At 48.1% G+C, this 14,123-nt stretch overlaps 1 protein-coding gene across 5 annotated transcripts in view; it reads right to left on the bottom strand.

Annotated features, from left to right (window-relative positions):
* NSMF (NMDA receptor synaptonuclear signaling and neuronal migration factor) overlaps window positions 1-14,123 on the bottom strand; it is a 55,822-nt gene that overhangs the window by 21,804 nt on the left and 19,895 nt on the right. For 3 of the 5 annotated variants that reach the window (XM_076355265.1, XM_076355266.1, XM_076355267.1), the window contains 2 exons: window positions 12,982-13,461; window positions 8,308-8,383 (listed from right to left, as the gene is read on the bottom strand). In XM_076355265.1, coding sequence (XP_076211380.1) covers window positions 8,308-8,383; window positions 12,982-13,461 — 556 coding nt within the window. Of the gene's footprint in view, window positions 1-5,447; window positions 5,517-6,101; window positions 6,108-8,307; window positions 8,384-12,981; window positions 13,462-14,123 lie in introns of all 5 variants that reach the window. The other 2 variants (XM_076355268.1, XM_076355269.1) reach the window with 1 other exon arrangement.

The following is a 14,123-nucleotide window of genomic DNA, read 5'->3' as shown; positions in this document are numbered from 1 at the left end:
AACTCATCAGAATGAAAATCTTTATGGTCCATTGTGAGACCAAGATCATACCAGACACTGAGCACCAACGTTAGTTGCCAAAGCCACTGTTACCTCCTTTGGGCTTTTGGCATTTTGGAATAAAATCCATTTTTCTGTTAAATGCTCAGTTGCCCTCTCTGCAGAGGAGCTTCTTCAGACCCTGGGGGGAAGGGGGGGGTAAAGCAGTCTTTGCCATGGAAGAGTGATGCTCCCAGCTGCCTAGACAGCTTGGTCTCTCCCATGAGTGCGGGTTGAGGGCAGCTGTCTAGCTACATCTCCTAAATACTGCTGAGAGCACCTCCAGGGAGAATCCAGCTGCTCAAGGTTAACCATTGCACTAAATGCTCAGAGAATGGGACAAAGGCCTTTTTTTCCCCCCTCAGCTCTTCTAGAAAAAAAGCATTTTGGAAAGGAATCATAGAATCATAGAATCATAGAATCATTGAGGTTGGAAAAGACCTCTAAGATCATCGAGTCCAACCGTCAACCCAACACCACCATGCCCACTAAACCATGTCCCTAAGCGCCTCATCTACTCGTCTTTTAAATACCTCCAGGGATGGGGACTCCACCACTTCCCTGGGCAGTTTGGGTTCCAATGTTTCACCACTCTTTCAGTAAAGAAATTTTTCCTTACATCCAATCTAAACCTCCCCTGCCGCAACTTGAGGCCATTTCCTCTCGTCCTATCGCTTGTTACTTCGGAGAAAAGACCAACACCCACCTCGCTACAACCTCCTTTCAGGTAGTTGTAGAGAGCGATGAGGTCTCCCCTCAGCCTCCTTTTCTCCAGGCTGAACAACCCCAGTTCCCTCAGCCGCTCCTCATAAGACTTGTTCTCCAGACCCCTCACCAGCCTCGTTGCCCTTCTCTGGACACGCTCCAGCACCTCAACGTCCTTCTTGTAGTGAGGGGCCCAAAACTGAACACAGTATTCGAGGTGCGGCCTCACCAGTGCCGAGTACAGGGGCACGATCACTTCCCTACTCCTGCTGGCCACACTATTGCTGATACAGGCCAGGATGCCATTGGCCTTCTTGGCCTCCTGGGCACACTGCTGGCTCATGTTCAGCCGGCTGTCGACCAACACCCCCAGGTCCTCCTCTGCTGGGCAGCTTTCCAGCCACTCTTCCCCAAGCCTGTAGCGCTGCATGGGGTTGTTGTGGCCGAAGTGCAGGACCCGGCACTTGTCCTTGTTGAACCTCATACAGTTGGCCTGGGCCCATCCATCCAGCCTGTCCAGGTCCCTCTGCAGAGCCTTCCTACCCTCGAGCAGATCAACACTCCCACCCAACTTGGTGTCGTCTGCAAACTTACTGAGGGTGCACTCAATCCCCTCATCCAGATCATCAATAAAGATATTAAACAAGACCGGCCCCAGTACTGAGCCCTGGGGAACACTGCTCGTGACCGTCCGCCAACTGGATGTAACTCCATTCACCACAACTCTCTGGGCCCGGCCATCCAGCCAGTTTTTGACCCAGCGCAGAGTCCACCTGTCTAAGCCGTGAGCCGCCAGCTTCTCGAGGAGAATGCTGTGGGAGACAGTGTCAAAGGCCTTGCTGAAGTCCAGGTAGACCACATCCACAGCCTTTCCCTCATCCACTAGGCGGGTCACCTGGTCATAGAAGGAGATCAGGTTGGTCAAGCAGGACCTGCCTTTCATGAATCCGTGCTGGCTAGGCCGGATCCCCTGGTTGTCCCACTCATGCCTTGTGAGCGCCCTCAAGATGAGCCGCTCCATAATCTTCCCCGGCACCGAGGTCAGGCTGACAGGCCTGTAGTTCCCCGGATCCTCCTTCCGGCCCTTCTTGTGGATGGGCGTCACATTGGCAAGCCTCCAGTCTTCCGGGACCTCCCCCGTTAACCAGGACTGCTGATAAATGATGGAGAGCGGCTTGGCGAGCACCTCCGCCAGCTCCCTCAGCACTCTCGGGTGGATCCCATCCGGCCCCATAGACTTGTGAGCATCCAGGTGGCATAGCAGGTCATTGACTGCTTCCTCCTGGATTACGGGGGGTTCATCCTGCTCGCCGTCCCTGTCTTCCAGCTCAGGGGGCTGAGTACCCTGAGGATAACTGGTCTGACTGTTAAAGACTGAGGCAAAGAAGGCATTGAGTACCTCAGCCTTTTCCTCATCCTCAGTGACAATGTTCCCCCTTGCATCCAATAAAGGATGGAGATTCTCCTTGGCTCTCTTCTTGTCAGTAATATATTTGTAAAAACTTTTTTTGTTGTCTTTAACGACAGCGGCCAGATTGCGTTCTAGCTGGGCTTTTGCCTTTCTCATTTCTTCTCTGCACGACCTAACAAGATCCCTGTACTCTTCTTGAGTCGCCTGCCCCTTCTTCCACAAGCGGTAAACTCTCCTTTTTTTCCTGAGTCCCAGCAAGAGCTCCCCGTTCAGCCAGGCTGGTCGTCTTCCCCACCCATTCTTCTTACGGCGTACAGGGACAGCCTGCTCCTGCGCCTTTAAGACTTCCTTCTTGAAGATCGTCCAGCCTTCCTGGACCCCTTTGCCCTTCAGGACCGTCTCCCACGGGACTCTCTCAACCAGCGTCCTGAACAGGCCAAAGTCCGCCCTCCGGAAGTCCATGGTTGTGGTTTTGCTGCCCCCCCTCCTTACTTCACCAAGAAGCGAGAATTCTATCATTTCATGGTCGCTAAGCCCAAGACGGCCTCCGACCACCGCATCTCCCACCAGTCCTTCTCTGTTTGTAAACAGCAGGTCGAGCGAGGCACCTCCCCTGGTAGGCTCACTTACCAGCTGTGTCAGGAAGTTGTCTTCCACACACTCCAGGAACCTCCTAGACTGCTTCCTCTCTGCCGTGTTGTATTTCCAGCAGACGTCCGGGAAGTTGAAGTCCCCCACGAGAACAAGGGCTAGCGATTGAGAAACTTCTGCCAGCCGCTTATAGAACGCTTCATCCGCCCCTTCATCCTGGTTGGGTGGTCTATAACAGACTCCCAGCAGGATATCTGCCTTGTTGGCCGTCCCCCTCATCCTTACCCATAGACACTCAACTGTACCATCATCACAATCGTTGAGCTCTATACAATCAAAACACTCCCTAACATACAGGGCCACCCCCCCGCCTCTCCTTCCTCGCCTGTCCCTTCTGAAGAGTCTGTAGCCATCCATTGCAGCACTCCAGTCGTGAGAGTCACCCCACCATGTTTCTGTGAGGGCGACTAAGTCATATCTCTCCCGCTGCACAATGGCTTCCAGCTCCTCCTGCTTGCCGCCCATGCTGCGTGCATTGGTGTATATGCACTTGAGCTGGGCTATCGATTTCGCCCCCGGCATCGGCACGCCACCCCTAGGCTCATCTCTAGCGAGCCTGGTTTTATCCCCTTCCCCCTTCGAACCTAGTTTAAAGGAGGTGCAAGCCTGGGAATGCCTCTTAATGTGGGCATCCTGTGGCCATTCTGAGGGCTTTTTCAGCTGTATTGGTCTTCAGGCCCCTCTGTGCTTGCATGTTAGCACAAAAGGACTGGCACAGCACCCCTGGGGGAGCCGCAATCTGCTCTGTGAGCAGTGGGGCTACGTAAACCTGCCCAGTCTTCCTGCCTGGCTCCTGCAATTGCACCTAGAAAACCCAGTGTTATTTGATCACTAGCAAGATCTCTTCACCCATCAAAATTCAACAAGCATCCCTCAAGTTACAGTGTTAAAGTCTCCTCACTACTCCCTTTCCTGAACAGTCCTCCTCCTGACAGGCTCCAGCTTGCCATGCAGTCCACACGACCCTATGCCACCTCCATGGTATCCATCCCAGCCAAAGGGTCTCCAAGACACAGCAGCTCCACTCCGCACACTCTGCAGCTCTGCCTGCAGCAGTTCATTAGCACTCTGCAGAGAAGCCTTGTCATTGTCCGAACAGAGGTCAACAACAGAATTACTGATGTATATCAATGCTCTGCAAAACTCCCAACAGCACCTCTCACGTTCTCCTCCTCGGCTCCTCCTTGCAGCAGTCACAAGGTTCAGCACACCACTGGGCATCACTCACTCTCGAGGCAACATCCATTGCACCAGCACAGGTACCATGCCACGCAAACCAGCCTCCCTGTGCACCAAACACACAGGGCCAAGCACTGAAGGGGCTGTGCGATAACAACTGAACTTCTGAAACACCTGAGGCCACGAAGGGCTGCCCAACAAGTATCCAAAACTGCAGTGGGGCTGAGGTCCTCCTCACTCTCTGGAGAAGAGAGCTGAACACTAACTGCCAGCAATCCTTACAGCTGGCACAGCCAAAAACCCACATTGACAGAAGCCCATCATTGCTATCCTATCTCCTCTTTATCACGAGATAAATGCAGATGGGCTCCCACTGTACAATCCTGCCTAGACCTTCAGTGTCCACAGGAGGTGAGGGGACATGCTGGCTGCTCAACACAAGGATGACATGACTCTGTCCTCTATCCTAACTACTCAGCATCACCGAGGTATACAACTCCTACTCCTGCATTTGTAAGCCATGTGAACAAGCTGTTTTCTAACAAAGACTCGCCTCTGTCTAAAAAATTCTGAGATATCTCTTTCTTTTTAAAGATACACTGTCTATTTATTTACAGCATCTTTAGTTTTGATTCTTATTTCTCTTCATTATTGATGAAAAAAGCCACCACCCTTAAGTTGCTAAAAAAAAAAAAAATCTTCCTGGCAATTTCCCAGTTAAGAAAACCTGATGTTTTTCTCCCACTTTGTTTTGAACAGCGCTGACACGATCATGGCAGTTTTTAACCAATGACACAAATGCTGTGTTATCCTTCTTAGTAGGCTGCCAAAATACATGAGCCTTGGCACATTTAAAAAAAACAGAACAGTTCTGATTAAAACAGTGGCTAAGTGATGTGCCTTGTGACGCCAGCAGAGGGAAACCAGGACCCTTCTGTAATACCTGGAAAAGGGATCAGTCTCCATCCCCTTTTCTTTCCTTTCTGCTCTTTAAAAAAAGACTAAAGAAATAGACTTCTGGTCACTAGAGATGTTAATTTTGCCCAGGTCTTAGATTTCTTAGGTGCATTTGTAGATGCAGCAACAGGACATAAAAGTATTCAGCTATCCTCAAACGAATTCCAAATATTTGGGAAAGGGCTGGCGAAATTGCACCTTTAAATTTTTTTTTTTTATATATATTAAATATTTTTCTGCCTGAGACACAGATCCTGTATATTGTATTTGGAAGCTTAAAAGAAACTTGACAGTGTTCCTTTAAGAAGATGGAGATCAGCTATCTTGAGCACTGCAGCAGCACCATTAACCTCCACATTTCCAGCACATCCACTGCTAGTGTCCCTATGAACAGTAACACAGACAGGGACAACCACGTTCAACGTCATCAAGCGTCACTAATGACACCCGAAGGGCCCATGCAACACCAGGCAAGGTTATGGCTATGGGAGAAAACGGGCCCTACCTCTGTATAACAGCTGCAGAATCATTCTCTCGTTTCCGTCTCTTCCTCTCTGCGTAGCCCCTGAATGCCCTGGGAAACCATTTTAAGCCATTAACCACCTACACAGCTTTGAACTGGAGAGGACATGAAACACAGACAGGAAAGCTCTCACCAGACAACAGAGAGAGATTAGGCTGACCGAGGAAGACAGCCAGCCCTTGCAGGACTGCGTGCGAGTCAGGGGCCAGGCAAAAGACTCACCAAACCAAAGGTCCTCACTCTAGGGTGGGTGGCTGGACAAGCAGTTGTTCCTAAAGCAAACATAAGAGTGGCCAGAGCACGGCCCAAAGAATGGGAGCAAGCAGCCATCATCCCTGCTACGGAGGAATGGACCTAGGAGACTGCAGACACAAAACCTCTGTACACCAGGATCAAGAGGGACAAAAGCATGCTAGCAACTGTAGTCTCCATTTCGAAGATGAGGTTGGTTGCGGTGTGATCCACATAGGCCTACCAGGTGCAGCCATCTAACCTCTTGCCAGCTGACAAACAGCCCTAGCATAGGGAAAGCACAAGTGAATATGGGAGGAGAGGGAAGGGGAGGAGAGGAGAGGAGAGAGGTTTCTCCAGGACACCAACAGACAAGGAAAAAGAAAAAATTAAGGTTATACTTACGAGATGCTAGAGATTCCAGGAGACGCAGGGAAAAAGAAAGAAAAGAGGAATTCATTAGTGCTCAGCCCTGGCCAGCATTCTGAGGGAATTCTCACTCCAGAAGGAATATTTCTTGTTAGGTGGAAAGAAATTGCTTTTTAAATTAAACATTTCTCAGTGGTGAGACTCCTACTTGACCGAGCTAAATCCTCCCTGGGGCAGCATTGGCATGTGGCTTGGATGCAAATTAAGTTTGTGTAGACCCAGAGAACATGCAGATGTACAACTGACAGCTGAACGTGGCCCGTCAGGCTACGACGGGAGCTCAGCATCATGGGCTTCTGGAGCATGGAGACCTTCTCCCACAGTGACAAAGATTTGTGAAGTCAGCCCACGCTGTCTGTCTATGAAGGAAGCAAGCACGGTGGGCTGAAAACACTAGAGCAGAGGACAGGGGCACCTGGGGGAGCCATTCCAACCAGCTTAGGGAAGTGCCCTGAACTTCTGGAGATGTTTCTGTGTCATTTCTAGAGGCAGCACAGAATCTCCAGAAATGTTAACCAGGGAGCTACGTTAACCAAGGGAGCTGTGCTCCTCAAGGGTTTCCTTAGGGCACCATTCCCCAAAACAACATCACTTTGGTCTCCGACAGCTCCAAGCCTTGTAAGCCCTGCCATGGGCCACCATCCTGTAACAAACCTTGTGCACAGCAAAGATGACTTCAGATAGCAAAGGATGTGCCCAAAAGCAAAGGAAATGTGCCGATTTTGTGCATGGTTTGGTGTGTCAGATCAGAACTGTAAAATACCGTTCACTGTTATCAGCCAACATTTCTAAAGAGCAAAGCACTGTCAAATTGCTCTCAGACTGCCCACAGGCCCTGTCAGCCTGGTGCCCAGGAGTGTTAACCAGCTGGGGTGCCACTGGACTTACAAACCCTGAAGAGGAGGTAGAGGGACATAGAGGTCAGGTAAGAGAAGCAGCGCTAGGACAATAGAGAGAGCAGAAGCCCACAGAGACTCCTCACTCCCACTGTCAGGGTGGGATTAGCATCCCACCACCATGCATCAGATTCCACAGACTGGCACCAGGGAAATGCCTCCCCCGTGCTGTTCCCCATGCTGGGAGGGTGGGTCACATCTCCAGCTGAGCTGGAGGAAAAGGGCATGAAGATAAGTGTTTTTTCTGGGGGATACAGATCCATTCCAGTATCTCAGCAGCCACCTCTCTCCCCAGTGCTGGATCCAGCCCTCCCTGCATCAGTCCTTACAGGTCTGATCCAGTCTGGGTTATCTCAACACCAACAATCAGCCTCTTTTCAGGATTTGGGAAGGGAAAGGTACGAAGAAAAGAAGAAATGGCAGAGAAATAGATTACAAAAAGGACACCAGATTAGACAAGGAGAAATAAAGAAAGCGGTAGAGCTGAAGGTGACAGAGACACTGGAAGAAGGACACAGGAAAAAGGTGACAAGGCTGGAGAAGGGCCTTAGAAGGCAGAACAGTATCTCATTTCCCTCATTGCTTGCCTTGGCTTTGCAGCCAGGTAGGAAATACTTGAAACCAGGAAGACGGTGTTTCCTGACAAGCTAGGTACAACCTGGAAATGAGGCTTCCCTTATTCTCTTCAGTCCTTTGAGAACCACCTCCTCCCAACGCACAGCAACCAGGGGCACCAAAACCTGCGTGGAGTGTGGAGGGAGAGGCTGTTCCTAACTCGGATCCGTTCACACTTCGCAGAGATTTTACTGACACCTTCTTCAAATGACCAGACCGGCACAGAAGCTGTAGGGCTATACCTCATCCTATAGAGACGTACTCCTCTGGAGTGACAGACGCAGGGCAAGCCTGGAATAACATTCCCTCAGGGCAGTGGCTGCAGCAGAAGCAAGTGGTGGAGGGTCTCAGCTGGTGCTCCCACAGGACCCTCGCTCTGCAGAGGCAGCCAGGGACAGGGCACAGTGTCACAGAGAAAAATAAGGGAAGCAGAGAAGAGCTGGGTAGCCCAAGGAGTTAAAGAAGGTAAAATCAAACAAGTGGGAATAGTAGGAAAGAGAACTAGCAAGTGCAAAAAAGAAATTAATAAGAAACAAGGTTCTCTCTCTCTCTCACCCCTGGACTGCAGTGCCAAACATACAACTTGATTGCTCCAGGCTCTCAGATACAGCTTTGAGTGAGCCACGAACTTTAAGATACACAGTAAAAGCTACAGCAGTAGTTTCACTTACGCTTGCATAGTTGTAGTAGCAGTTTGAAAACTGAAGAGGTTCTCTTTTGGGAACCAGGTTCGTATGGGGACGTCATCTGGAAGAGAGAGAGCAAAACGTGAGAATCCAGCGGGCAGAGACATCGTTCACACAGCAAGACTTTCCAAGCTCTTTCTCTTAGTACTCTTCTTCAGCATCCTGCCCTGTACTAAACAGGAGAGTCTCATCCTCCTCATATATATGCACACTACCACCGAGCATTTTGTAAATTTGTGCTAAGCCTGTTTATCAGGCTACTAAATGAAGAATAAAAGCTCTATCCTAAGCACGGAAGATTAGAATAATCCAGGAATTACAGAAGAGACATTTAAACAAGAAAAAAAACAGGGGAAAGAAACATTTTTCATTAAAAGCATTTTCCAGCCTCTGCCTTCTCCTTAGTACCATTAGTTTGAAATGTCCCATTCATCCAGTTCTTTCTGATACAGCCTCCCGTGGAAGATGAAAAGCATTCACCTTCCTCTCTTCACAACTTTAAGCCTGAGATCAACTCTCTTTTTCCTACCATTGAAGTTTCAATAAACCTCTCACACACCTGCTCCTGATGACCTGGCCTTCATGAATTTTTCTGCTTTTAGAAGTCAAACCGCACATCAGCTATACAATCTGCAGGTAACTCTGTGCTTATTTGTTCCCCTATGTTTGTAAACTGCCCTGCCTGAACCAACTGCGGATTATTTCCTAATTCTGTTGCATTAGGACACCGCATCATCTTCATGTAATGACCACTAAGACAAAAAGCAGGCAGCAAAATAAGTCACTAATTATGTGTGTGGGATGGTGGTGACCAGAAGGAGGAATCTGACCAAGAAGCAACTCCTGCTGAGAGTTCTCGGGCTGAAGTCGGTCAGGCAGGGAATCAGAGGTGTATTAAAATCCACTGACACAAGACGTGCGAGATCTCAGTGGATTGGATCTCTGGGATTTGGGGCTACCTGATTTTTCATCTTGCTTCACTCCCAATTTGTGGCTTTCTTGCTTAATGCCTTGCCACATGTTGCTGATCATGTGTCTTGTTTCACTCATTCAAGTTTTAAGATCACTAGCAACTACGGTATCTTAGTCATTAATATTCTGGCATTGTCAAGAGTAATTTTTTTATTCACTTTCATTGGTCAAAACCCAATCAAACCCTTCATGCCTACTGCAGACATAATTACTACAGACCAGATATCTTACCAAATGTTCTGTACAGATCATCATCTACTACAGACTGATCCTACTGTTCCCTGACAGTACAAAAAGTGGCTGCAATTGCAGATGCAAAAAATGCTAAATCCAACTGGGGAGGCTTCCTTCAAGGTGAAGCCTCTAAGAAATCATATAGAAAGCTGTAACAGACACTCCTTCTCAGCTAACAGTTTATGTCAAGCCTTGTATAAAGGCACCCTAAGGAAATAGATATGTTAAATGAAAACTGCATTCTAGTATGCTAAATACTCATTATGAAGTTCCTATGTCTGCTCTTCTCCAAAAAACACATAGACGAGAAATGCAAAACAGCTCAGACTGTAAATGAATTACTTGTTTGAAGTCTTGAACCCACAAAAGTGGCGAAGGAGGAGAAGTTGTACAAATTCCTTTTTAGCCAACAATTCTGTACAGATTTCTCAGGGACTGTGCATCTCAAAGGACTGACAATCTCTTAATATATTTTACAGCTTTTAAGCCACTAGCTTTGATTCAAAGCAGAGCTTATGAACAACAGCTAATATCCTTACGAGGCTTTGCCTGGGCAGTTGCTGGAAGCCTCCCCTCCTTTTCTGGAAGACAGGAGTCAACGTAGGAAAGATATCACACCCCTACCCACAACACTCAATGGAGAATAAAGGATTTGTGACCCTTCAGAGGTGCCTCTTTACCAGCCAGAGGTAGAACAGAAGCAGAAACACACAGCTGGGGACTAGGGAGCACAGCTCAGCTCCAGAGCTCATCCAGCTAATTAAAATTCAGATTACAAGTATGGCTATTTTGCTTCCAGGAGCAGGCAGCATGCTCCTTTTTGACCAGGCAGAGCATCTTGTTCTCCTTTCTTGTTACCATCAACTGTGATGAAATAGCCAAGGAACCATGGGCCTGGGTAAGACTGGAGGAACACCACCACCACATTCAGCATCTCCAGCCGCTTGCCAGGCTGCATGCAAATCTCAGCACCTCTATCCATGAGTGGATGTGTTTATATCAGATGCTGGGAGCAGCACAGGAGATGACAGCTTGTGCTTCTCTGGAATGGTGTTAGGCATCATAAACTCAGCATAAAAATCCACATTAAATTCTGCCAATCTGGCCTAACTGCCATGAGTGTTGGTTTGCAGCAATAACGTGTCATGTAAATCCAAACAGAGAAAGCAGCACGGTAAAAGCAACCTCTGGCAAAATTAGTCTCTCTCTCTTACCTCCATTCATCTCTGCTCTGTTTTCTCTGCTAGCCATGCATGAAGGACATTCCAAGAAATACTTCTTGCAGCCTGCGACAGTTGTGCCATTCAATTCTCGGTTTTTCTCTGAGTAACAACGCTTAGATAGAGAGCGCGAACGAGACCAAGCTGAGAAAACTTTCAAGCCATGATGCCAGTGCTATGACGGGATTTGGCCTCAGAGGCACAGCGCTGCCTGTGCGGCCACACGTGCAAGCACTCAGAAGCTTGAGACAAGCACCAAGGGTAGCTGCTGTCTGCTTGTATGAAACATGAAATACTTATGGAGGCATCTGCAGATTCAGCACTATCAACTCTGTTCCCATTTAAGTAACTACTCCAATTTCTTTTCAGAAGGGCAATTCTCCATTTCACATTGATAACTGGCCCTAACAAAAACTGCTGCCTAGTTGAAAATACGTATTATAAATGCCAAGGCCCAGAAACAGAACATGGCATCTCTCTATAGCATTTGCTAGGACTTGTTTTCTGGCACACAGAGGCATTTAGCTCCAGCTATGAGGAGTTAAACTCCTCCATTAGTGATTTGCAGCTTTCCTTTGGTTCTGTATCAAGTAACCTGCTTCAGTCCCACAGTGCAGAGTACAATTTTGATTTGTTCAGGAAAGCTTTCAACATAAATCCATCAGCATTAGAACAGGAAATCTTCACTTTCTTAATTCAGTACACATCATGAGGCTGCAGTTGATTTAACTCAGCAACCTGATCTCCACAAGACCAAGCCCCTGGGTTGTGATCTCCTTTCCTGAAAGGCTGGGACTGAAATGGCTTTCTTTTTCTATCTTCACACAAGCTTTCTGGCTCTGTCATCATATACAGAGCCATCTTTTAGCAAGTAAAACACATCTGATCATAAAACCATAAAGGTTTCCATACAGGAAAGCTCTTCTCACTCCTTTTCTTGCATTTAAGCAATAAAAATAATAAAGTCTAAAGCACATATAGTGTCTGATGTGAAGCCCAAAAATCACAGGGAACAAACAGAGAAACAACGCTTAAAAACTATGCACAGGAATTAGTGGGACTGTAGGTGTTCTGCACACTTGATAATCAATTATTTTCTAATTATTATTCTTTAGTATTAGTCCATGTATTAATTTAGTCCCAGAATTTCAAGCATCTAGGCACGAAAATATGGTCCAGAACCCAACCTTTCTGTGATTTTACCTGCAGTAAATATCACAGTGATATTTACTAGAAAACTATGAACCCAGGAAAGATGTACAGTTTGATCTCCACAGTCCTTATACTCAATTTATTTTCAAGGAGAAAACCTTGACCTTTCCTGGCTGGACACTCCGCTCTAAAAGCCTTGATGCGTGTTTACAAAAAAAAAAATCAGACAAATTAGGTCAGACTCTTTGCCAGCCACATATAGAGCTGACAGGCAAAGATAGACTGCGCACTAGCTTATAATTCAAAGCACATAGATTGTGGCATATATTTGATTAAGTTTTTAAAGACAATCAGGATTTTTTCAGTATAATTGAATAATTACAAGCCCTATTCCCTGAAAATATTGAGCAAATGGATAGCGAGTGGGGAAGAAAGTCCAATATTGTGTTATTTGCTAGTATTTATGGAAAGACCGTGAGGTGGCACTGCATGAGGGACCCCACTAAACTGCTTCCAGCCACGCAGACAAGCATTTTGGAGACGCATCGAAGTACAGAACACTGTACCTGAGCTGAGCTGAGGCTCCCTCTGAGCACCCCGGCATGTTCACAAAGATTTCACCTGCCTTAGCCCCAGAATGAGGCAGAAGAGAGAGGGTCCTGCTCTGAACTGCCTCCTGGATGAGCATAAATGTAGGTGCTTTGACACAGCCCCTCCTCTCTTGCTCTTCCTTCAACAGAAAGGAAGCCCACAGACATGACCCTCACTAAGCTACATGAAGCTGTCATGAAAACCACCCAGGTCATCTGCTGCTTACAAGCTAGAAGCAGAGACAACGGAGCTTGGACGAGCTGGCCTCAAACTGAGCTCAGCTTATTTCAAACTCCTCCTTTGACAATCTGTTTCCATGGATGCTAGTACAAGGTACCAGAAAGGTGCCAAAGGGGAAACGCTACAGGGCCCAACTCGAGGCACATGGCAATGAAACCTCCACGCTGGGATGAGATGGGTGTCACCCTTCACCCTTGTGCCGATGAGTCCCTTTGTGTCCTTCCAGCACCCAGCAGTCACCCTTACTTACCAGACACTCGATCGACACTATACATCCTCTCCAGCCTTTTTCTGTGCCACCCAGTCTCACTGGATTGATGCTGCTCCAGGTCAAAGGAATGCTGGGAAGGGGCAGCCAGTCGTGTGCAGTTTGGGCACTCCTTGGAGCCCTGCCGGCTGCCTGGCCAGCCCTTGCAATGCCTGCTAATGCCGTGAGAGCCGCCAGCGCTGTGCACTTGGTGGCCGTGGTGGCATTCCTCTTGGGCAGCCCCCTTCATCACCACCAGTTCCATACTTTCGTTCTCGTGGTCCGACAGCATCGGCCTCTCGCCAGAGATCGTGTAGACTCGTGGCTTCGGTCCCTCGCTTGGCATCTTCTCTGCCTGCTCCTCGGAGAAGCTCCTCTCAAACTTGCCGTCTGAGATGACGGAGAGCCTGCGCTTGTTCTGTGCCGCCTGCTGCATCTCAGGGGAGTCCTCCTGTCCGATGTAGGAGTCTGCTAACAGGTGATCTGAAAGAAATGGCACACTTTCCTTAAAACCAAAGCACCCCAGACACTGACAAATTCAGGAGGCTCTTTGTTACTGCTGCAGAAAGGGGAAGGGAGAGAGAGAGAGATGTGGTGGGTTCCCCCAGGAACCTTTTCAGATGAACGCATGCCCACAGCCTGGTAAACCTCCAGAGCTAGTACTGAAGTGAGAGACGTTTCTCACAGATATGCCCAGTATTTTAAGCATGCAACTGGCCAGCAAACAAGGCTAGAAGCAAATGCAGCTCTTGGTGCACAGCCTGAAAATGCTTATGTGCAAAACAGCCCTTGTTCAGCTGCGCAGTCCTGTCTGCTTCAATGACTTTAGCAATGCAAGGGCTACTGAGCTGGTGAAAGTTTGCAGGACAAGGACCACCACCAACTTCTCTAAGAAGTGACAAACTCTGAGTGTTTTGTGCACCAAGTTATTGTTTTTTAGAATTAAAGGAAAGGGGCAAACCACCAGGGGTTGGGGTTTTTTCCCCCTGATTTTCTGCCAATTGGTTTGACATGAAAGAAATGCAAAAAGACTTCAGCCAACAGCTGCAACACAGCGTCCTGCTGTCTGCAGCACCCCTGGTTAGCAGGCCTCATCGTGTGTGCAGATGGCGACAGCACAGCCTGCGGAAGCTGTCCTGAAGGAA

The sequence above is a fragment of the Aptenodytes patagonicus genome, chromosome 18 (genome assembly GCF_965638725.1).
Source record: "Aptenodytes patagonicus chromosome 18, bAptPat1.pri.cur, whole genome shotgun sequence".
NCBI classification, from domain to species: Eukaryota; Metazoa; Chordata; class Aves; order Sphenisciformes; family Spheniscidae; genus Aptenodytes; species Aptenodytes patagonicus.
Note: the sequence above shows the minus strand (reverse complement) of the source record. Positions and strands in the feature narration are given on the sequence as shown.